This window comes from Mytilus californianus, unplaced genomic scaffold (assembly GCF_021869535.1).
Source record: "Mytilus californianus isolate M0D057914Y unplaced genomic scaffold, xbMytCali1.0.p SCAF_7, whole genome shotgun sequence".
NCBI classification, from domain to species: domain Eukaryota; kingdom Metazoa; phylum Mollusca; class Bivalvia; order Mytilida; family Mytilidae; genus Mytilus; species Mytilus californianus.
In genome coordinates, this window is record NW_026262723.1 from 80,687,928 (window position 1) to 80,714,073 (window position 26,146).

The 26,146-nt window shown below is 31.7% G+C and overlaps 1 protein-coding gene across 3 annotated transcripts; it reads left to right on the forward strand.

Moving 5' to 3' along the window:
* Positions 1 to 43: 43 nt before the first annotated feature.
* Positions 44 to 23,247, forward strand: LOC127707852 (uncharacterized). 3 transcript variants are annotated; one of them, XM_052212607.1, is made up of 10 exons: positions 44 to 236; positions 3,376 to 3,567; positions 4,878 to 4,969; positions 6,405 to 6,525; positions 10,911 to 11,024; positions 15,680 to 15,850; positions 18,497 to 18,643; positions 19,913 to 20,006; positions 20,343 to 20,356; positions 22,659 to 23,247. In XM_052212607.1, the coding sequence occupies exons 1-9, from the start codon at positions 170 to 172 to the stop codon at positions 20,347 to 20,349; spliced, it is 1,005 nt and encodes a 334-aa protein (XP_052068567.1). In that variant the 5' UTR covers positions 44 to 169; the 3' UTR covers positions 20,350 to 20,356; positions 22,659 to 23,247. The 3 variants fall into 3 exon arrangements, 2 of the variants coding, with proteins under 2 accessions (XP_052068567.1, XP_052068566.1); XM_052212606.1 differs by lacking the exon at positions 20,343 to 20,356; XR_007985046.1 differs by lacking the exons at positions 44 to 236; positions 20,343 to 20,356 and adding an exon at positions 259 to 831.
* The last annotated feature ends 2,899 nt before the right edge of the window (positions 23,248 to 26,146 follow it).

Consider the following 26,146-nt stretch of genomic DNA (forward strand, 5'->3'; position numbering starts at 1 on the left):
CAGCGTGTTGTAGTTACTCCTCAATAGGAAAGTAATGGTGTGGGTAATCGCATGTGATTCTTTCCTTATTACACATTATTTTACGAATAATTTAATCATGTAGTATATACACTTCACACTGATAAACAATAATATCCGGAAAGTAGAAAGTTATAAATGTTATACAGACATGGCCGAAACATTGTTTTTCTTTATTTTGACGATAGTGATAACCAGCGCCACAAAAGACAGTAAAGGTAAATATATCATATCTGTGTACCTTCAGTGGTATGTTTTTTTTTTCTTTTGCTCGAAGTTTTAAATTGCTTGTAGTTTGTTATTTGAGTTAAAGAGACTTCTAGATTAAGATGTATATGCTTGTATATGTTTATGTTTAACATTGTGTCACGCGGGGCATTTATAGCTTACTATACAGTATGGGTTTTGCTCGTTGTTGAAGGCCGTAAAGGTGTCACCTTGGTAATCATACGACATCTTCTTTTTTGTATTGTTTTAAAACGTTGAACAATACTTAGCACACATGTAAAGTATTTTGTTTGTAACACGTAAATTATTAAATCGTTTAATTTTAAATATTGCTTCAGTTAGATAGGAATATGCTGAATAAGCTGTTAATGCACAATCATAAAGGTGCCGCTGAGAGGTGCCGATGCGGCGTAAAACAATCACCAATTAATTAACCACAATCTTAAAGATAGGAATGAATGTAGGGATATGTGGAGTTTACGTCAATGATACAGCAGCTTACACATTAACAGCAGTTACACATTGAGGATATGTATGTAAACTTTGTACGCGTGTGCATTTAAGGAGTATGAACTTTGAACAACAGTAAGTTTATCAAGTCGGTTTTAAACATATATTATGTATGGGAAAAAATAAGTCGATTGCACTTTGCTATCTCAAAAATATAAACTTTAAATATTACAATATATATATATATATTGCGAAATATCTATATCTATTTATACATATACATATACGTTTAAAAAAGTGTACAACAAAACCAATATGACCAAAACAATGATAAAAAAATATGAAAAAAAAAAAATCAATAAATACTTTGGATAACAAATATTATTCATCAGCCTGGTGTACAATCTCTGAGTGTGCAATGGCGTCATTACCTATTCAAACATCTTTGACATATACAAATTAAACACCGAACATCGTTTGTAGAAAGTTGAAGTTACAATTCAACAATCTTGGACTTCATACAAAGTAATGAAAAACAAAAGATGGAAAGTTTAGATCTTTGTTAGATTGATTTTCTATAAAGTGCCTAGTAAATCAACCTAAATATATAAAGTGCCTAGTAAATCAACTTAACAATGTTAGAGTAGATAGTATGATATATATATACAAGAATATTTCATCCTATGTACTTGTTATATAAAAAGTACGTTTTCAGAGTGACTAACTGTCTTCGTCATTTTGTAGGACATCGGAAACATTGGTTTAAGTAATATAAAATAGGAGTTGAAAATAAGACAACAAAGTATCATTCAGCTTGTAATTCGTCTTGGCCGTATTATAAAAACATACTACATAAATATGGGATATTAAAAAGAGAAAGACGTACAAAGAAAGTAAAAGCCAGAGTTGGAAAAACATAACCGAACGAAAATACTACTTTAATTATTTTTAGAAAATGAGGTCGTGAATCGAGATTCGATGTGTAAACTCAAGAGAGGATGTCCATGCTACACTTTCATTTCCTTACGAGTCATTATCTATTGAAAGAATAAATAGGCAATTCTGATTAATGCATGTGTATTTTAACGTTACTTCCCGGTTTTATAACATATTTCCGTTTCCGTAGTGTTCTTCCCACTCTCTCCCAGCGATTTACATTTTATTAATTTTACAAATGAGATACATCATTCAAAATATTTAGTCTATCAATATATACACATTTTTTTAAAGTAAAGAACGAATATATGTACAAAAGTTAATGATACTTGTTAAGTGCATTTTCAACACAGCAATCGGGTTCGAAGTTTTTTCTAAATAATGTTATACATAAAAAAAATACACTGTCAGAACAAAGTTGTCGATGATCGATGTTAGCGTGGAAGTGTCCCTGGATTGAAGTCAAACAACTCGGTTGCTTTAGACTTAACTGTTTGAAGACAGTAATGCCCTTATATTATGTAACCTATTATTCTCTTTGAATTGCACCCTTGCAATCAATGGTTCAGAAAGTTCCTTGAAAATTTTGTCAAGAATATGAATGCCTTATGAAATGCAGCAAAAATTAACACTTTCGAATTTAAGTCACTTATGTAAATTCAAATTACATAAACTTTAAATGCAAGGAACGTGTCAAACATTGAGATATCGATTTAAAAGGATTGGCGTTTATGTCAACAGTTCCCCTCCGAAAATTATGTTTTTTTTTTTTTGTTTTTTTTTGTTGGCTAGTGTCTTTATTATTTAGGTTTGATGCAATTTTCTAACCTTTACATTTCTAAACGTTACAGCAACCAGTTTTATCAATGGATAACATTACAATACTAGTACCTAGAGCAGCCTACTGATATGAAAAGGGTACATGCACGTAGGTCAAAAGCACTGTGTCATTTTGTACATTCTAACTCATGTGGTAATGGTAATTGCCTAGGTCATCTGTAAGGTAAATGTTAATAAACCAACCAGATCACTCTGTCTGGAAAAATCAAGTGGCTTTGAAAAATGTTTCGTTTGCATATTCCTTTGAATAATCATATGTACCAAACAGCGAAGTTGTGGGATATATGATGTTTTGGCCAGTCCGTCCTTCCGTCGTCACATTGTTCTTGCCAGGATAGCGCCTATGTTTTTTTCGAATCCTCTTCAAATTTGGATGAGGGTTTACAATCGGCAAGTCATCGGATAAGTTCGATAATCAGAAAAACCTGAACCTTTTCGAGAGGGACACTAAGTCTTATAAAAAATATCCATTATTCACTTTTGTTGCCATGATATCACCTTCGATCTTTAGCAGATCCTCTTCAAATTTGGAGGAAGATTTTCACTCAACAAGTCCGTGGATGCGTTCGATAATTAGAAGAAGAAAAAATCGAGAGGGACACTTTCCAAATAATCCAGATCCTCTTAAAATTTAAATGAAGGTTTCCATGCATCAAATGCTCTAAAACTTACTAGTTTGATAAGCATGAAAAAACTAAATAAGAACAATTTTTTTCGCGATGGGGCTGTTAAAAATAAATTACTATTTTTATTCTTATCGCTTGAATCAGGATTTTATTTCTCATAGCACTTACTTCAACGGAAAAACTATGCCAGAAGGTTTAGATTATGTGAGCTTGCTCACTAAAGGATCCATATTTTTTTTGAGAAAAAAATATTTAAAATGAATAATGACTTTTCCAGTATACTCTGAAGATGATGTGTACATCTCCAATTCTTCTACAACCCATAATAATATTCTGACTGACTGCAACCTGTTTGGTAACGAGTTTGAAGCAGATTATCCAGTGCAAAAGCTAAACATTAATACCACAGAGACTGGAACTTATTGGGTTGGTGCCAACATAGGCTTCCAACGAAATATAAATCCTTTAGGTGCGTTTATCTATTATCTTATTTCTAGATTCCTTGGTTTAATTGAGAAAAAAAACAAAATGAGAATAATTACAAGTAATATTTCAGGTTTCATCCACCATTTTCTACATAAGGAAATGCCTGTACCAAGTCAGAAATATGGCAGTTGTTTTCCAATCGTTTGAGCTTTTAATTTTGCCATTTGATATATGACTTTCCGTTTTAATTTTCCCTGGAGTTCGGTATTTTTGTAATTTTACTTTTTAAGTAAATGAATTTGCGGAACATGTCGGAATAACGTCACCATATTGAAAACTGCATGAGCACTCCAGTGAAGTCGTGTGGTTTGTAAAATTTACCAGTCACTCTGGTTTAAAATCAAGATGCTGAAATAAAGACTAACTTTGTGCACTATGTTATTACCCCTGAACTCAATTACTCAACCTAAGTTTTACCACTGGGCCGGTACTGCTGGAGGGGGACTATCTCCATGTTGATCTTACTGGGTTTTGACGCCATTAAATGATTTATTTATTTAGTTTTTTTTCTCGAAAGCACTTGATGAAGATTTAGAAACATGTGTCGTGTGCATACTGAAACAAGATTCTGAATTTATATTAAGTAAAAATTATTTAGCGGTAAACTTGCATTTTCTCGTTTCCTCCATTTCTAGTTATTGTAATAATGTGACTCCCACTAGACAGATAGTTGAGAACAAATACATCTCTAGTTCATCAATGATTTTTTTCAACATTTGGACCATTCCAAACTGTTCTAGTGGTTACTGTATTTTAATGTAACTTAAAAAAAATATCATCAAATTGTTCGCAGTGCATTATATCCTCATTGGAATTCTGAGAAGTTTGTTATGATAACAAATGGTACTCACCAGAAAATTGATGTTATTATTTGAGTAGTATAATTGATTAAGCCCAATAGGACAAGTCTTCATATGAGCTGCGTCCGATAGAAATCGACCTTATGGAAATGAATATCAATAAATCTAGTTAACCTTTTTCGGATTGAAAAATAACTATGCAAAGTCTGTAACTGTTTGAAAATTGAGTTGATATAAGAAACCTACAAAACAGACCAAAATTCATCTTATATTTCGTATTTGAATAATACATAAGTAAATAAAGTCTTATGCATGTACATGTATACATGTATACATGTACATGCACTTGCATAAGGTCGATTTCTTATATTTGCCAAGAAAGGGTCATTTCATATTTAAATTTATTTAAGCGTAAGTTAAATGATAGGACGTTATAAATAATGTTTGAGTTTATATTGATCATTGACATTTAATCATTTCTCTGCTATCTAAGGAGTTCGTCGTACAGCGTGTAATAACAACCGAAATGGAAGTTTAGATGAATGTAACAGGCATTGTAAAGGCCAGAAATATTTTAGCTACAACGTGAGTATTTGTTCGTACATAAAAAAATACCTTGATAAAAAATTAAAAGTATTGAAGAAAATTATGATTTGTCAAAAGAGAATCATCGATTTTGAATTCTATATTAACAGCAGATGTTGACTTCTTCATTTTTTAAGTTTGGCCTTCAAACATAAGCTTGAAATGCACTTCAAGTAATTTGTATTTTTTTGCTTTCATAAATTCGAAATGTCTTCATTAGACAGTTCTAAATTTCAAACTTCAACTTTAAAATTTCCACCGTGAGTGAAAATCGTATATCTAAAAGATTAAAAATTAGACTTTTATAACGTCAAAATGAGGCTCCAAAACTTTGGGTTTAAAAAATTCTAGAATAGTTTGGTTCATTTTACTTATTATTCTAAAACTTTAGTCAAAATTTTATCTGTAAAAAATGGTGAAATTTTAATTTTAGAAAGACTTATTCAGAAGGGATATACTGTTAATCAAGTCATTAAAGATGGCATTTTTTGAAATTAATATTTATTCACTAATAGGGTCTTTGCATCGGAAATGAACACATTTATTCTAAAAATTCTAGTTGTTGGCAGGATACGGGTTATGTTCTCCTCGTATGATTTATGTTGGTTGACATGATACTAAACCCCTAACGGGAGGGATTGTGCTTGATTTTCATATGATGAAGACATAATCTTTCAATCAGTTTAATTGAGGTCTGGAGCTGGCATGTCAGTAGCTGCTTATGTAGTCATTTGTTAATTTATGTTGATTATTGTCTTCTGCTTAGTTTCTTCTGTTACCTTTTCTAACATCGGACTCGGACTTCTTTTTAACTGAGTTTTACTGTGCGTATTGCTGTGTGTTTGTTTATTTCACATTTGCTTGATGTATAAGGGGAGTGTTGAGATCACACAAAACATGTTTAACCCCGCCGCATTTTTGCGCCTGTCTCAAGTCGGGAACCTCTGGCCTTTGTTAGTCTTGTATGCTTTCTAAATTTTGGTTCATTTATATGTTTCGGAGCTTAGTGTGACGTCCATTTTCGCTGAACTAGTATACATTATTGTTTAGGGGCAGCTGAAGCTCGCCTCCGGGCGCGGGATTTTCTCGCCGAGTTGAAGACCCATTGGTGGGCTGTTTTCTTCTCTTTGGTCGGGTTGTTGTCTCTTTGACGCAATCCACGTTTCCATTCTCAATTTTATTATAAACACATTGATTATTTAATGTTTTGAGAAGATATCATCTAGTATGATCGTAATTTTGTCAACTGCGAAATAGATCTTTGTCATACCTGTATTTAAAATTTATACAACATGCAAATACCCTCAATAATATTGACAACGTGCAAACATCATTGATATATTAACAACAAGTTACAAGTATTTCTATAAGTTATTCAAGATAACAAGTAGTATTTTTTACCTAGAAATTATAGATATTGCATATTGAATTACAGGAACATTCTTGTAGCTGTTTAAATGATCACCACGTTGACGTTGGGCTTTCAAAGACAAAAATATGCAAACACCCTAAAAATGGTCTGTGTTATGAACAAAACTGCGTAGTGTATGAAAGAGGTGAGTCCCATTATATTTCCGATACACTTGTGATCGTTTCATTTTTGATTATTAATAAATAACTGTACCTCAATATAAATTGACACCATTTACATGTAGATGTCAAACGTTTTAATCCAGAACTAGATTTTGATTATATATTTATTATATGAAATGGGATTACTGTCGTAAAAATGTGCATGCTAATTCTATTTTGGTTTCAAAATTATGTTCCATAATATGATATTCTTCCCTTAAACACACATATGATGCTTCGTTTTCATAATGTTCCAAATTCCAATTCTGTAAATTTTTTGAAGTGTACACTAGTCATTTTGGGGCCCTTTACAGCTTGCTGTTCGGTGTGAGCCAAGGCTCCGTGTTGAAGGCCGTACTTTGACTTATAATTGTTAACTTGTTATACATTGTGACTTGGATGGAGAGGTGTCTTTATATTGTACTTCACTTCGTATGGCGAGTATTATTAACGTTGGTATTTCACATGTGTACCACAACTCGTTTTGACGAATTACAGAGTATCACAAAGGCTAAGGAAACAGAAGTGCTGACTAAGTGTAACATAATAAAGACATGATAAATACTTTAAGAACTCTCGTTTATTGGAAATGTATAAGTAAACATATATAATTTAGATGCAGATTTAGCATAGAAGATTTAGTTAAGTATATATGCATTCATTGGTTCAATAATTTTCTTAACATTATAATTGAAACTCGTTTCATATGAATTTAAAATAATCACTATTTGACCCGTTTTAACCTTTGTGATCTACTATTAAGAAGGATAACATGTTACATCTGCGGAATATCCGATAAAGTTTTTGAAAATACGTTTGGTGGTTTTAACTTTGGTCTCAATTTTCCGACTGAGTTGTTTCAGAGGAGAAGATTTTTTTGTAGGTAACCGGACCACACTCTTTAGTCGAGAAAGCCCTACGGACCAGAGGGACTAAAACTATTCCGATTTCAAAGCCCAAATTGAAATATTAATTACACAAACCTGGTCAAGATCATTCAAGATTCCAAAACTAGTATACAAAATCCAACCCAGAAAGTGTATACTATTAAACATATCTAAAATCCACAACGCTGCTTATGGATTTTGATGTAGCTCACAATCTGCAGAATATCAGAAATCCTCGGTTGGTGTAAATCAAACAATTGTTCATGAAAAACCCTAACATGTTTGCTCTTCCATTTATTCTGTAGTGTTGCATTTTTCTATTTTATCTAGATTTAAAAAACATTGCATATGTCCTTCCATTAATTAAAAAAAAAAAAAGAAATTATCGATCCAGCCTACAATATACTACGATATCATATCAACACATTATTCGTGGATGGAAATAGTATTATCTATACACTTATTTATATAAGCTCACCTGGCCGAAAGGCCAAGTGAGCTTTTCTCATCACTTGGCGTCAGTCGTCCGTCGTCAGTTAACTTTTGAAAAAATCTTCTCCTCTGAAACTACTGGGCCAAATTTAACCAAACTTGGCCACAATCATAATTAGGGTATCTAGTTTGAAAATGTGTCCGATGACCCTGGCTGTCAACTAAGATGGCCGACATTGGCTAAAAGTGGAACATTGGGGTAAAATACAAGTTTTGCCTATTATTTCGTAAACAGTTATAAATAGAGAAAATCTGACAGGGTAAAAAAATATTCAGAATGTTGAGCTCTACCTATTGTTCATTTAGTCAAAACTGTCAGACGATTTCTTACAGGAGTTATTGCCCTTAAATGAAAAATTTTACCATTTTAAATTTTTTTTGCCTATTATCTCGAAAATTATAATAGATCGACAGAAACTTTAAAAAGCAAAAATGATCGACAAGATTAGATCTACAAAAGTTCAAGTGACAAAAATCCTCAGACGACTCCTTTTTAGAGTTATTGCCCTTTAATGACGATTTTTACCAAATGTTTGTGTTATTGCCTTATATCTTAAAAACTATAACAGATAGATAGAATCTATAAAGAGCAAAATTTATCAGCACAACAGGATCTACAAATAATTGAAACATAGCCGAAATCTTCAGTCGACCCCTTATAAGAGTAATTGCCCTTTACTGAATATTTTTACATTCCGTTTTTGCCTAATATCTTAAAAATTAATAGAAAGATAGAAACATTAAGAAACAAAAATTATCAGCAAGACAATATCTACTAATAAGTCAGCAAAACCGAAATCGTTACTCGACTCATTATTGAAGTTATTGCCCTTTAATGACGATTTTCCCCATTTTTTTTTTACCGTTTTTGCATATTATCTTGAAAACTATAATAGATAGATAGAAACTTTAAATTACACAAATGATCAGCAAGACAAGATCTACAAATAAGCCATAATTGCCGACATCTTCAGTGGACTCGTTATTTGAGTAATTGCCCTTAAAAGATATTTTTTATGCATTTTGCCTAATATCTTGAAAACTACAATGGACAAATAGAAACTTTAAAAAGAAAAAAAAGTATCAGCAGGATAATTTCTACAAATATGCCCACATGACTGAAATTGTCTGTTAACTCGTAATAGAGTTATTCCCTTTAATGATGATTTTAAAAAGTGGCCATTGTTGAAAATGCATGTGAGCGAAACAGGCTCTTAAGAGCCTCTAGTTGAATACGTGCTACTGATGTGGAAAATGGCATAAAATTCCAAGAACTGAGCGTTTCTGCAATCTCTTCAAAGAAGGACTAATAGGAAGTGAATTTCATTATATATTTGTTTGTTCAAATGCAAATATAAGCAGCATCCGACCGAAAAACATTCCTGAACACTATATTAGAAAAAATGACCTTTCTATTTTCTTAAAAAAAATAATACGAATTTTGTAACTGCATGTAACTTACACTTGTTTAGATCAATCATTCATACATATTTGCGTCTTAATATATGTGTTGTAATATTTGTAAATTGTGTTTAGTAATTGGTTGTATAATGTTTATTCGTTCCACACTGTTCTGTTCGTCATTGTAATGTGTACTTGTATAATATTGTCTGCCTCTTGTTACAGTGTAAACTGTCTTAAAATGAAACAAAACCTTGAAAAATAGTTAGCAATTCTTTTCTAGTGCATTTCTTTTCCAGTACGTAACATTATGACAAGTATGTCATTTTCTATTGATTTGCAAGATTAGTGTTAATGTTATTCATCTTAAATGTCACATCAATGAATAATGCACTAAAATATGAAAAATGCTTTTATTGTTGTTTCCCTACAAAAATTTGAAATAAAATAAAACATGTGCCTTTTTAAAATTTTACTCTCACTTTGTGTGACAACACATGTGATGTATACATGAGGTATACGTTGTACGTGAAGATGTGGCAAATGATAAACACAAATAAAGTTTACCCTTTGTAATTCCTTGAAGTTAAAGGCTCTTGTGTCTATTGATTATTGAAATTCGGCAAAAACCATGGTGTGTATATGACGACAAACTTTGCACAACTCCTACCAAATTATAATTGTAAAACGTTCTACAGAAGGATACGGTGCCGACTATAAATGTTTGCAAAGAACCTCATTTCCACAGAATTTCATTGTCGTCAATTGGAAGTTACGTTTCAAAAAATATAAAGAGGTCTCTTAAAAGAGGTTCGCTAAATTCAGAACATAATATATTATATGGTATCCAAGAAATTAAACACTTTTTCAAAAATGCATCAACTTCGAAACGAACCAAACATACATCCAGGCTTCTAATCAGGTAAAGGGAATTGAGGAAAATGTTACTATACTCGCCTACCTGAAATGAATTGCGCATATTGGCCCGACTGCAAATAGTGTCTCTCCTGTATGAGTAGTGGATCTGAAATAACAGAAGCTTTATAGTTCATGGTTTATGATGTTGTTTATCTCTATTAATTCTTCCAGCATGTACTAGTATATAATAATTCGCCGGGTTAATGAAGTATTAAGTTTGGTTCCATTCCTCTGTAGACTTTGGAGACTTTGTGTTGACAAACTTACCTATCATGCCCATTTTAGTTCAATTCTTATGTAACCTGTCGTAGAAAGTATGTTTCTAATTTTTGAGACGGAAAAACAGACGGACAAACCATCTGTCGGACAGGACAAAAACAATATGTCTATCACATTTTGACGGGAGACATAATAAACATCTGTGCATAGTTAATCCCTATGTCCAGTAGGGTTATGTTTCGCTTTTTATCTTTCAAAAACGTTGAAGACTGTTTAGATGTTTCAATGACATAAAAATGCTAAATATATCATTTAACAAAATTACAAACAGTCTTGTATCAAAAGATCATGAAATAATTTATACGAAGTTAATTGGAAATAATATTTTGTTGTCGACAGTTTAGAGTTTTATATTCATATCGCGCATTTATATGGAAATTACTTTATTACAGATGTTGAAAAAGAAGATTATTTGTGTGATGTATACTATTTTGAACCTAACATCAGAGAATGGATATTCACAACTAAAAATTGTTCTGTAAAGTTAAACTTTATTTGCGATGGAGGTAAGACTAACTATGTTTTACAATTATCTAATATATGAGCCGCGTAGCATAGAAATCGACCTTATGCAAGAGCACATATACATGTACATGTATAAGACTTTGATTGATTTTGGAACATTCAAATACAAAATATAAAAGATGAATTTTGATCTGTGTTCAACGGTAGGGATCTTATATCAACTAAACTTTCAAACAGTTACAGACTTTGCATATAGATTTTTTCAACCCGAAGTAGGCTGACAGATGTATTGATATTCCTTTGCATAAGGTCGATTTCTATCCGACGCAGCTCATATGTTGAATCTATGCAATAAACCAACACGATTAGAAAAATATAACCAATAAAAGTATCAATTTTAGTTAATATCAGACTTAGAAATAAAACAGAAAAGTCGATTTAAATACACAATAGGCAACCTTGTCAGGTATAAATGTAACCACAAGCAATCGTGTGGAATGCCAAACTATCTCAGTATGTTTATTTTCATTATATGATGTGTTTTTATCATTATTCGAAGTGATTTTTAATTATGTGGTGTGAAATTAAATATAACGAGGAACAGCACTGTATGCTGTGCATGTATGATTTTATATCATGCAATCACTTTTTAAACAGTGCTTGGTATTAATTAGAATAGGTATAAAACACAAAGTGCAGCATAATTATGTTTGTCTTAAACTAACTAACGTCAGTCTATTGTTCTAATTGTATAGTATTTTTAAAAAATCTTGTATTCTAACTTTTAACTTTTAACTTACACACTTCTATAAAACGCACATTTGGAGTTCGAACTGGCGAGCGTTTTCTCCAATTACCGCAATAGTCTTCGGTTCGTTCATGGTACCACTCAACCACGATTGCTGCTATACAATTAATAATAGCACATACTCTTAAAGCGCTTTATTGATAACTCTTTTCTATACATATGCACAGAAATTATGCAAAGTGTCTCAGTGGTAATGATGTTCTTATTTATATCTAATATGTATTATAAATGGCTTTTTAAAAAGTTATTTCATTGTTTTCATTTTTGAGTATAATTGTTTTATTTGGGGTGGTTTTATTAACCCATGGAATGAAACGTTCAACATTCAACATTTTTTTGTTTTATGTTTTATTTGTTTTCAGTTGTCAGGATGTTACAAGACCCTTACAATCACCACCTGACTATGGTTTTTGTGAACACATTGAATAATATGTACTATTCATTTTTTATATTTCTAAATTTATAAATGAATTCAACAAGATTACGGTATACTGCAAAAAAAAACTACTCACACTTTCACTCACTACTAACACATAGTCATTACAATCTTACCATTAGTTTGCAAGCATGACATGTCTATACATGAGGTAAATACAAATATCAACTTCTCGCTGCATTTAGCTCATTCAACATGACTAATTCAACACATAAGATAAATAAAATACAATTTAACTATGAAAATAAAGCCTGCTGCGGTATAATTTTGAACATTACAAAAGTATTAAAACAACAAAACTGTTTTGACGAGAAGAACTAGAGTCTATAAAGAGTCTGTGTTACTCACCTGCATCCTCAACATTGGCCACTTTTTGAAAAAAAATCATCATTAAAGGGCAATAACTCTATTTCAGCCATGTTGACATATTTGTAGAACTTGTCCTATTGATCATTTTTGCTTTTCAAAGTTTCTTTCTATCTATTATATAAGTGTCAAGATAATAGACGAAAAGGTAAAAATCAATATTTAAGAGCAATAACTCTTATAAGGAGTTTAATAACGATTTGGGTCATGTTGACTTATTTGTATACCCTGTCTTTCTAATAATTTTTTCTATAATAATTGATAGATATTTCAATCTTTTTTAGTTTCCAAGATAAAAGTCAAACATGCAAACAAATTGGTAAAAAATCGACATTTAAGGGTAAAAAAACTGCCATTAAGGGTCGAGCAACCATTTCAGTCTTATCAACTTTCTTGTAGATTTTGTCTTGCTGATCTTTTTTTCTATTTAAAGTTTCTATCTATTTATTATGGTTTTCAACATAATAAGCAAAAACTCATAAAATTAGTAACAATCCTGATTTAAGGGTCATAACTCTTATTAGGGGTCAACTGACGATTTCGGCTATTTGACTTGAATGTAGATCCTGTCTTGTTAATCGTTTTTGCTTGTAAAATTTCTATCTATCTATTGAATTTTTCGCTATATTGGAAAAAAACACGAATAAATGGTAAATATCGTCCAATAAGAAGTTGACTCATGATTTCGACCAAGTTAACTTATTTATAGATCTTGTTTGGCTGGTCATATTTCCTATCAGAGTCACTCTCAAAGTTTCTCTGTATCTATTAAGTTTTCAAGATAAAAGGCAAAAATTAAGAAAAAAAGAGAGGTAAAATTCATCATTTAAGGGCAATAACTTCAATACGAAGTCGTCGGACAGTTTTGATATAAGGGGACAGATGGTAGATCTCAACATTTTAAACATTTCTGCCTTGTCAGATTTTCTCTATCAATAGCAGCTTTTAAGATAATAGACCCAACTTTCATTTTCACCCTATGTCCTATTTGTACACATGTCGACCATGTTGGTTGGCAGACAGGGTCATCGGACACAATTCTTGACTAAACTCAAGGACGATTGTGTCAAGTTTTGGTTTCAATTGGCTCAGTAGGTATTTGAAAAAGTTAACGGACGACAGACACCAAGTGATGAGAATAGCTCACTTGGGCCTGTGGACCATAACAACTGTTTAGGAAAGCAAATGGCTATCTTTACATGATGTCAGGTTTGAACATGATTTGACTCTTGTTGTATTGTGTTGAACCGAGCCGTTATACGATTGCCGCTATTACATCACAGTTATAAAACTGTAAAATTAATATAAATATACCAATTATACTTATGTTTCATGTTGTCAAGGCACAATCTACTAAGGGCGGGGTGGATCAATTGATAAAAATTTAATTCTTATAAAATAGACAGGTGTATATATATTCAATTGAATATCCAAGCAAAAGTCTGGGTACGCGCCTGCTTTATCAATAAAAAGGAGGCGGCTTTCAAAACATAATCATACAACTTGCAGAAGTGATAACAGTTTCCAGTGACAGCTGCAAGGACATCAAAACTTACACTAGTAAATGAATTTAAGTCTTAAAAAGTAATCTTTGATATTAACATCTTCTGAAAAGTCTGAAAAATTATTAAATCATGATCAGTAAAAATATACATTATTTCACAGATATTCGCCCATATACATTTCAGATCCACACAAATTTCATGGAAATTGAAAGATTGATGAATACGCTTTGAAAATACTTCATATTTTTGCATTTCAAATTTCTTTCAACTCGGTACACTATCAAATTATAAGCAGATGGTAGAATGTTTAGGGACACCTCCAGTCGAATTGGCTAAATTTCAGCATTCATATGAAATGCTTTCTTCTCAGAAAATTTAACACCCAAATACTTGTATTGGTCAGCGTAACTAAGGACATTGTCACCTACTGTAAAACGGAATTCATGTATATGTTACAGAACACATTAGAATTCAGCAGAATCCAGGATCCTCAAGTACAAATTTTGAATTTGGATATCTACTAGAATAAATAAGAATTCTGATTTATACCAATCAATATCCGGAACAAATCAAAATTCCAATATCTTCTAACATGTAACATATCTAATACAAATTGGGATATCCTGAGTTTTACTAGGATGGTCCTATATATATATATTTATCTTACCTCCTACACATTTCTAGGAATATCTTTGGTTAAGAGCGACCGCGTGGAGACCCTGTACATTTAATATGGGGTTAGTAGGCGTGGTGTATTTTAATACACGGTTAGTAGTGGTATTACGACCGTTTATAAAAACAACTCGGCGTTGAAGAAAAATCTGAAACGTTTCGCCCGGACAACAGATGAAGAAATTGATGATGAACGATTGAAATAAATGCAGAAAACACATTAAAAGCTAACAAGTTGTTATTGTTGGCATTTGTTTTTGTATATACCAATCGAAGTAGGTTCTTTATATTGAAGACTTGATCCTTTGATAGGCCATTAGTCTATATGCCTCATATCAAGTTAGTCGGTAAGATAAATTCGTTACACACTGTGTAACTAATAAGATATAGTTGCTATAGAAAGAAGCAAATCTACCCTTTCCGCTGGTCCCAATTGATCCATTGTTGAATATGTATCGTCAACTACTCGAATTTTCCTTTCATTTATACAAGTACTCAGCTGGTTTTACTTTTTGTTAAGTGTGGGAATTAGTGTTTTCCCTAATTTGCCAGTCTTTGTTTTACTATTGAAACTTTACATAAAGCATAAGAATTGAATGGAATTGTACAAAATAAGTATCTTGACCAGAATTTACCAGAGGTAATCTTCAACAGACCCGAATGGAAAAAAAAGCCGACATCAGAATAATTTGGAAACGCTATTGAATTTGAAGGATTTATGCATGGTTTTACGTTTTATCTCTACTCGTAAAAATTTTTAAAATGTGCTAATTACTTAATTTTTTATATGTGTATAAATAACAAATATTGGACCACCATATACATGATTGATCGGATACCTTAACATCATTGCTTATTATTTTAAGTAAATCATATATACTAAAGGTTAATATTTTTTCTACTTTTCAGATAACCCTTCATCCGATGCAACCAATACTTCATGGCTTGTAGCAGAGCAAATATGTTCAAAAAAGGACAAACACTTACTACAGATGACAAAAATACTGGAAAAAAGATTCAAAGACGGAAACAATTATTGGGTATCTTTTTTTCGTCGAAAAAAGATTTCTTGGGGAATAGGTAACTGTAGAATATAATAAAAAAAATACATGCAATTTATGAAATAACTAACATTACTACTGGGCCACTGAATTACTTATTTAGTAGTACTGTACATTTTCAACTATCGGCTTGATGATACAATATATTAATCAATAATAAGTTTGGTCCTGCCAATGAAACATACAATATTGTCTTGTGCTAACGATAACAAATGTTTCATTGTCTTGTCCTTTTACTTTCCCTTATATTTTTATATTTCTAGTTATCGTTCGCTCATATGTGAATCTGTAAATCTATTTTTTTTTAAATTGAAGAAACTTAAAGCTTTTGATCTTAGATAGATTGTCAATTGCAGATTCCACGTTAAAAATGGAAATATTACCAGAAGCATACAATTAGAAACTTTTCAAAATCAATTGATACTTTTTAGCGTGGTACTCTATTATTACAGTTTGCATTACATTGAGTCTGCAAAATGAAAGAGTAATATAATGTCCACAATTGCAAATATGAGACATGACTAATTATAGACCGAGCAACAATCAAAAGTTAGTTTCTCACGCAAACCAAAATCGTTTGATAAAACATACAAAATTGATTTGAACTACCTTGAAATTTATTAGAAAACACTATACGGAAAAGTCAAGGATATACATTTTGACAGGTCAAAGAAATAACGACTATTAAAGCATTAAGTAATTATTAGTAATATTAACTGCAAAACCCTCATTGCTACTTTATATATAAAAAAAAAACTACTCTGAAACAACTGGGTTTATTTTAAATGAAAGTGACCTTTATAATCTTTACGGCAATGTCCGATAACCATCATGTGAAGCAGCAGTTGACTTTAAACGTTCATGGATGCTCGACTTCTAGATTTGCGGTTTGATTTTTAAGCTCTCAGACGTTTAATATTTTTGACACTTCTTGTAACGGGCGTACCTGGTGATTATTTTTCCAGATATAGTTATGCGCACCGAAATTGTTTCAATTGTTTTTGTGGCATTAATGAATGCGGCTTATTCATTGTCACTCAACACTTCGAATATTGCAGCAGGAACTGATTCCCTTACAGAGTACCTGAACTCACTTCGTTAGCCCAATCTTTAGTTTTCAGTGTGGTTATATGTATAAAGTCTAGAAATATTGTGAATAAAAGTAAAAGAGACTAGTATCAAAGATTTGAGATAAACACAAAATTCACCAAGGACAAACAACAGAAAAATATAAATAACGAGAACGTATGACGAGGTTCCTGTTCGGGGTTAGTTTTCGAAAAGTAACCCTAAAGCTATTGAGGAGGATAGAATCTTGTACACTGCTCAAAGTAAATGTCATTGGTTTGAAAATAAAAGGGAAGCTTTATGATATTGAATCAACAATTAAATGAACAATTCTTTTTTTAAAATACAAGACGATATATATATGAAAACAACATTTATTAAGTCATTTTAGTAAAAAGACAATTGTTTTCTTAATAAATCATATTAACTTTCGTTACAAAGCTTGGTGCATAAAAGTTCTTTTCATTTCACTTGGTCCCAAAGACCGTGTGAACTATTTTCATCACTTTGCGACCGCCGTCTGTCTCAAACTTTTCGAAAACTTTCTTTCTAAAACTACCATACAAATTTAAATTAAACATATATATTCCTTTGAGTATCTAGTACAAATGTTGTATCCGGGGTCCACGTCGACCAACTAACTAATCGTCATGGCTAAATATTGAATATTAATAAAGACAAAATGCAAACAATTGTTTACTATCTTCAGAAGCAGAAGCAGAATAGATATAGAAAATCATTAATTGGTAAAAATGGTCAGATTGAATGTCAAGTTCTGCCTACGTTTATTTTTGACCAAAATATTTGAAACTATATTGCTCTTAATTGCCAATACTATTTTTCCAATATTTGAGTGTTGGCCATAATATTGAAGATTTAAATAGATCATAGCAGAAATTGCAAACACCATAGTAGTACGGCAATACAAGTTCTACTTTTTATTAAAGGAGATTCGGAAACAGAATGAACAATACAATAGACAGGTGTATACACAATATGACACAAGACATTAAGATATGGCAATTATAGACAAGCACTGAAGTGGTACCTGATTTGAGATAGGCATATGAACATGAGATGGGATAAACTTTATTTTAGACCTAAACCGTATACCTTTCAATCTCGATGAGTGGGCTAATAAAACGCTCATAAAATACAAACATTACAAATCAGTACAAGAAATATTTGGAAAGTAAAACGTCGTCGACATAACCTTGTTAAAAAACCTTCTCATGAGAAACCAATAAACGGATTTTAACCAAATATGTTAATGATCCCATGTATGTCTAGTTTATAATGCATTCAAAACTTTAATTTGTCGACAAACATGACAGCCATTTCTACAATAGAACATTTTTTTTTTGGAGGGGGGGGGGGGGGGAGGGGGGAGGGGGGGGGGGGGGATTGCCGTGTTTGGCTTATATCTCAAAATTAAATCAGTTAGAGAAAAACTGACATGTGTAATATAATATTCAACGACATCTCTTTCTACTTTTACACGACCTTTGCTGGGCTGGAAATAACCTATATGAATAAAAATATGGAAAACCTATAATAAATAAATTTAAATAAAGTCGAAAGAATTTCTTTATTGTAGGTGGTGACAAAGATGTCTGTGCTGCCATAACCATTTTCCCAAACGGATCAGTATCACTCGTGTCCAGGTTTTGTACAGAACAATTAGCCACTTTGTGTTACACACATAAACTGCACAGAGATCATCGGAATACTACAGCGAATGACGGTAATCTTTTTAATTTATTCCGCATATATATATATATAATTTAAAAAAATAACGATTTATAATATAGCTCTTCAACTGTTTTGGTTCTTATACATCCTTGACTTTCAAATATTCGGCTTTGAGCGTTCCTGATGAAGGTAAATCCGCTTCGGACGCATGAAATTTATCACGTGTTGTTTTCATTTTTTTTACAGCAGTGGGTCGATACCTCTGCTGGTGGACTATCAGTCCCCGAGGGTATCATCAGCGCAGTAGTCAGTACTTCGGTACTGACATGATTCATAACAAACCTTTCTAAAATTGTCCGTTAAAAGATTTTGAAAATATTAGAAACTAAGGTTTAAACTCCCTCAGGCAAATTTGACCTTAGATGGATTTGGCTATTTTTAGGTCCTTTATTGGTAATATAGCTCTTCAACTGTTTCGGTTTTATACATCCTTGACTTTCAAATATTCGACTTTGAGCGTTCCTGATGAACGTAAATCCTGAAAAGCGCTTCGGACTTTTAGTACTTATATGTTTACTTTTAATGTTGTTCACAGTAATAAGATTGAGTTCCAGTTTCTTATAGTTCAGGCTTTTGACACCCCTTTTATCAGATTCTCTTCAATTTCGGAATTTTCCTCCATTTTGAGCCATTTTAATGCACTTACTAGTCTCAATTTAAATTGGACCCTTAAACAAAAGACTCATTTATATCTTCCATATTTCATTTCATCATTTTCGATCTCATGTTAAAATTAAAAAAAAATCAATGCAGACATAACGATAAGAAGCCGAAAATGAACTTATAAAATAATCAAGTGAAGTATATTCCTTTCCAAAAATGTTATATAAAACTAAATGTGTCTTACATATCCTAGCTCGGAGCAAGTAAGACTGGAACAAAAATAATAATTCTATCAAAGAGCAAACTCAGTTGGAACTCATCACTGTTACATACCGAAAAATTAGGTAATTAAATTATGCCGTAAGGCACGAAAAAAGTTAGGATTTTCCAAAGAAAACAGTTATAATCATGTCAAAAATAGTTCACGGACTAAAACGACAGCCTAACACTAGCTTTTTATGGGATTTGCAAGTACATAGCATAAATTAGATCAATATATGCATGCACATCAAATAAGAACAAAATAACTGTTACCTTTTCGAATGACGGAAAAGGCTAATACTATCTCCTATGGCTTTATTCCGACATGATCATTTATGTATGGGCAGGTGTACTGTGTTCTTTATATTGAACATGTATCATGTGTTCTTTATTACAGATTCGTCGCCATTAGGATTAATAGTTGGTTGTTGTATTGGTGTATTAGCTGTTATTGCCATGTGTATATGTATCATCATTGTTAAACGCAGAAAGTAAGTTAAAAACAGAGAACAAGAAGATTTGCAAAAAAAACCCAAACTTTTTACTTACCTTTGATTGACATTTAACGACATCAAAAGGACATTTTATTTGAACGATTTGTTAATAAGTGAGACATATAAAGTAAAAAAAAATTAAATACATACATACAAATATGAGTCACTTATAATGTCAGCAATCATGGGTTGATATCTTTTTCACTGACTCAGACTTTTATCTCTTGCTCTGTGTTTACAATCACCACAGACTGTTTTATTACGTGTCAACAGATGTTTATTAATCAAAGCTAACAATAAATTTAACTGCTTAACAACATTTATCTTTGATAGACGATAGTAATTCTGTAAGTAAATTTAACAATTTAAGTTGAAGGGTAAAATCTAACATATTTGAATGCTCTAACTACAAAAGCTTTTTCTGGTTGTGCTGGTTGTTTTGTTAGTAGTTTCCATGAGACAAAATTCTTTGATGTTGCCATACTCATTTCTAAATGTCATATCAGTCGTGCTACAAAATCCTCTGTTAAATGTACTCTTAGCTTGTAATAACGACACACTATTGATTTATTCTGTAACTTTGTTCATCCTGGTTTTCATTGGGTCCTTAGTTTTCTGTGTAATGTTTTGTGGACTTTTATTTGTCTTTTCGTCGTTTATCTTTTTCGCCTCGGTCTTTTCCGACTTTTTGGGTTTCGAAAGCCCTCTACGTATCTCCTCCCTCTGTTTGTACGCACATAACATAAAATGAAAGGTGGGAACGAGAGACGGGTTTCTTAAAAAATCTGGGAAGGTTTTCTTTGAGTATTTCAATTACATTAATCAGATTTTCAAAAATCGATTAGTGCCAAAATGGAGGTAGTCATTTCGATTGATTTTTTTCCAAAATGATAGTGCCAATTTGATGAGGATAACCTTTCTAGTTGATTTTTACTGATTGTTCTTTTATTGTACTGTTACATCATTGTCCCAGTGTTAGGGGAGTTGGTTGTTGAGAGCTCATTGACATTCTAAACTGATTTTATAGTTTGTTCTTATTTTGTACTGTTACACCACTGTTCAAAGTTAAGGGGATGGTTGGGCTATCGCTAATATAGTTTTAAACCCTTCAAATGCTTATGTGCCTGTCTCAAGTCAGTAGCCTTTAATCCATTAGTTGTCGTTAATTGCTGTCTTATCATAACACTTCTCCTTATTTTCCCTTTGTCTCAAGAATATTTTTCGTAATAAAAAAAAAAAACAGAAATGTAAAATCCTGACAATTCTAGAATTTACAATATTATTAGGATTAACTTGATGCTTATTGAGTTGTATTGTGACTTAATAAGCAATAAAAGCGCTATTCTATATATTTTTGTTATTTTTTCATGTGCACGTAGGGATTTAATTTTATAAGATGAATTTACATACTAAAACCTTTCTTTTCCATCGTATTAACAGAGTTTATCTCTATTGCTGTGTGAAGGCAACCAAAATGTACCCATGCTTGAGGTGTATGCGCTCAATTTTTTTAAGTTCACTTTTACGTGTTAATCCATTTACTTTTGGTATTTGTCTTTTGATATTGTTATCCAAATTATTAGCCATATCCATATATACTTTCCTGCCAAGTTACAATATGTAGCACGATATGTCCAGGGGATTTCTAAATGGTTGCATTGTGAGATTTTCTGGCAAATTTTGACAGTTTTTGTTAGATTTCTTTGTCAGATTTAATTATTGATTTGTTGATATTACCCAGCATCCATATTCATCAGTGCACAGCTGTAGCGTGATCGACATATAGCAAACAGTTCCCATCAAACCAGTGCTAGGGGTCGGTCTGGAACTTGGAATACGGTGAGAATGTTTTATTCAATGCGGAAGGCCTAATTGTGACTTTTCAGATGAAGAATAACAACGAAAAGCGTTGTTATTTTGCTTTAGTTTCTTCGTGTGTTCGTAGTTATACTGTTTTAATGTATTTGCAAACTTTACCCTTTCTATTCAATCATATACCAACTTGTTCAGTAACCTCAGTGATTCATCAGAACATAACACTTTGGTTTGGCATGGCGTTTACTTTTTCTAACTTTGGTTTGATAGTTGTGTGCTACATGACAACTCAAAATAAGATTTAGCACAGTGAATCACTGGGCTTGTGTGTTTCATTATTCAGGTTGTAGTAACAAATGCATGGTGATTGTTCTAATTTGGATATTCTTAAATTTTTGATACATGTAAGTAACGGCATATTGTCCGACTAACCAGTATATGGTTCCCAATTCAGAACAAAATTTCACTTAATATACCCTTTAAAATTTATAAGAAAGAAGGAAAGATATAAAGTAGTGTATATTGAAGTTTTTTTTTTAAATGCATCGAGTACATGTTATGTGAATGAATACAATCGGAAACTAGTTATGTCAGGTATGTCGACATGGTAAGACAAAATTGATAATGAAATGAATTGACTATTATTATTAAACATTGTTTTTAAACAATAAAGAACATGAAGAAAATGTTCTTCTTAAACTAAAAACCCACCACAATTTTTCAAGGCTAAGTGATAGACTCGAGAACACTATATTAGCATTTTATTTGTATCTTATTTTACGAAGGTGTATGATATTTTATATGTTTTTAAACTTTGTAATTTGACTTTTTCAGTGTGAAAAAAAGAAAATTGAAGTACCTTGAATCAGTTATTAAAGACTACGACACTGAGTATGATAATCCTATGGAGGACATTTCAGACCATATGTACAAAAGCACTGATGTCACAAAACCTAGCTGCTCTGACTATTCATTAGCTGTAACATACAGCGACCCTATCAACAGTGTATTACCTAGAAATACCAAATCTATACCAGAAACAGAATATGAAAGTGTAGGAATGGTACCATCAAAGAAAACACAGATTTATCCTGTAGAAAATCCATATCAAAGTCCTTATTCATAATCAGATTTTTATTTTCGTGGACCTTTACATAATTGATTTTTTTTGGCTTTGTTTAAAATTGGTGAAATTTACATTGTGTATGCTTTTTAGCGATCTCGACAATATGATTGGCGTATATTGTACGTAGATCAATTGTAAATCATAATGATCATTTAATTTACTCAGTTTGTTTAACCGATCTTGCCTCACGTAACGTATGTATCTGCTATATCATCTCTTATGCTGATTCTGACCCTCCAATAATCCCAAATATTGCATAGAACAAATACTCTTTCACAGCCAACACGAAAAAAAACCCACAAAAGACGGCCAAACCCTTTGACCGCAAAGGCCCACGTTATATTAACAACTCAAGTGTAGCATAAAAACAAGGGCCCTGTTAAAATTAAAGAATTTGTTGTGTTGAGGTTTTGGCTCATATGTGTAGTTAGTCAAAAATGAAACATCAATTATTTTGTTGTTCTCTGGTTTTGGTCCTTCGCCCACCTCGCATGCTGATATATATTTCTTTTAAACGATAAGTGATTATAATTGAAAATAATTTACATACGTTAAGAAATTATAAAAGGTGCAAATTTGTCAAAAGTACCAATTTTCAAAAGGAGAATAATCTTACTTTAGTATAATGAAAAGCAATGAAATTTAAATGAAAAGTACATCTTATCAGTTTAGTTTTAAGAGAAAGGTGATCTTTGAATTGAGGTTCAAAATGCTTAGGTGTTACTATAATGGATTATGAAGAGGGTTACCTGCCAAGACAGGTGTTCGCTTAATAAAGGTGACCATCATAACAGTTTTGACTAATTTGCAGTGATAAGACTTCAAATCTTAGAAATTTAGAAATATATCACTCATCTTTCGGTTATATGTGCTCTTCACAACTTTTTTTAAAAGTTTTTGATTTTAAACATATTTTGCCTTCAAGCTTCACTCACAAGACTTATTTGTCGAAATGCGCATCTGGAGCAGTTAACTTGGTACCGTTTAATGTTATTACATTTCAGAAATCTGGTACTTCAATTTATTGTCTGAAAAGTGTTCTTTAAAATTTTTTTCCAAATTTTGCATCAACTGCATAACTACGTAAGAAGATATAAAATCTGGAAACGAAAAAAATTAATATGATTGTGATCTTTGCAATAATGGAGTAGGGGATTAGTTTATTTCTATTTCAAAGATTCAAAGATTCAAAGTTTTATTATCCTCAGACACAACAGTGTACAAGAGGTCAATATACATACATACATACATAAATAAACGAAATATCTATACAGTAATTATAATACAATTATGAAAAACATTACATGTACGACAACAGGAGCTAACACACATTTAACAATCACGTGATTCTCGTGGCACTTTCATTTGTATACAATACAGTCAGTTTAAAGTATATCTGTCATTTGGATTTAACACAATGTCATGAATTTGTGAGTATTTAAATAGGTATTAATAACTGAATAATTATAAATACTTGATAATGTTTTTGATATATCTGCAAATATTACGATGTAACTTTACATTGCAATTTGACAGCATTCCAATCATCTTGATCTCTGATGGATTTGTATTGTAATAAGGTGGAATAAATTTTTTGCGCAGATCCACGATTTGTGGATATGTACAAGTAAACATATAATGATATTCATTACCAATGTTATTTTTACATAAATGACATATTCTATTGTGTTTAGGGATCTTTGCCCATCTTCCTGTCTCTATGGGAAATTTTAAATTTGAACATCTCAATTTACACATATATATTCTATCGGATAGAGCCAATCTAAGTAGATACGGTTCAAGTTTAAATTCATGTTTAAAAAGACCATAAAATTCCCCCCTAGATGAGTTATTTATTTGCGAAAACCAGTTTTGAATAAATTGATCAGTCAAGTTCTGTTTTAGAATAGACTTGAGAACAATGTTATCCATATGCATTTGATCATTCCATATAAAACTAAGCCCTGTTTCATCAAAAATAGATTTAACATAAGCAACCCATTTAAAATGTCCTTGGTTACTCTCGTGAAGTTTAAACATAAGTCTATACAAAATACTAGATATTTTGTTACTACTGGATAAAAGGTTGTTCCAAAATAAAGCCATTCTCAATTTAATGACAACTTCCATTGGAGAACGTCCGAGTTCTCCATATACCATATAGCTAGGAGTATTGTTTCTTAAATTGAGAATTCTCTTACAAAATTGCAAGTGTATTTTTTCTATACCCTGTTTATTTTCAAATCCCCATACTTCACTTGAGTAGACAAGAATTGGAGTAATAAGTGAATCAAACAATTTTAATTGCAAATCTAATGGAATTGACATATTTCTTGTTTTCTGCAATAAGGCATACAATGCTTTATTTGCCTGATCCAATAATTTCTTTTTTGCAGTACAAAAACTACCATTATAATTGAACATAACACCAAGATATGAATATGAATCTTGTACATCAATATTTTCACCATAAATGTTAAATACAATTTTTGGTTTAAATTTTCTCTTACTAAATATTACAATTTTTGTCTTGTTTGTATTAATACGAAGTTTCCATAAATTACAATATTGTTCAAAAGTTACCAAAGCCTGTTGAAGACCTTCTTCTGTTTCAGACAGTAGTACAGTATCGTCTGCATACAAGATAATTAGGAGTTTAAGGAAACAAGACAATTCTTCTTCACATTTTGCATAGACCTTTTGTAGACAATCGACATTGTTGTCTAACAAGAAACTTTCAAGGTCATTTAAAAATAAAGAGAAGAGGAAAGGAGACAAATTCTCTCCCTGTTTTACTCCTACATCACAACTGAAAAACGCTGAAACTTCGTCTCCTTTCCTTATACATGTTTTAATATTTTGATACATATTATATATAACTTTAAAAATTTTACCCTGAATATTTGATTTCTGTAATTTTTGCCACAGTCCCATTCGCCAGACTGTATCAAAAGCACTTTTAAAATCTACAAACGAACAAAACAGTTTTTTTCCAGCAGAAAAATATAATGATATAAGGGCATGTAAAATGAATATATTGTCTACAGTTGAGAAGCCTTTTCTAAACCCTGCTTGGGCCTCAGAAATTAATTCAATTTCCTCTGATAATGTGTTTAATCTACAATTTAATACGGCAGTAAATGTTTTACTAAGGCAGGAGTTAAGAGTTATACCCCTGTATGCACTAGGATCTAAT

Coding starts and splice junctions, on each gene's coding strand:
- LOC127707852 (XM_052212606.1), top strand. CDS start 170: ATGGCCGAAACATTGTTTTTCTTTATTTTGACGATAGTGATAACCAGC. Junction 4,970..6,404: donor AGAAATATTTTAGCTACAAC/GTGAGTATTTGT, acceptor ATTGAATTACAG/GAACATTCTTGTAGCTGTTT. Junction 15,851..18,496: donor AAAGATTTCTTGGGGAATAG/GTAACTGTAGAA, acceptor TCTTTATTGTAG/GTGGTGACAAAGATGTCTGT.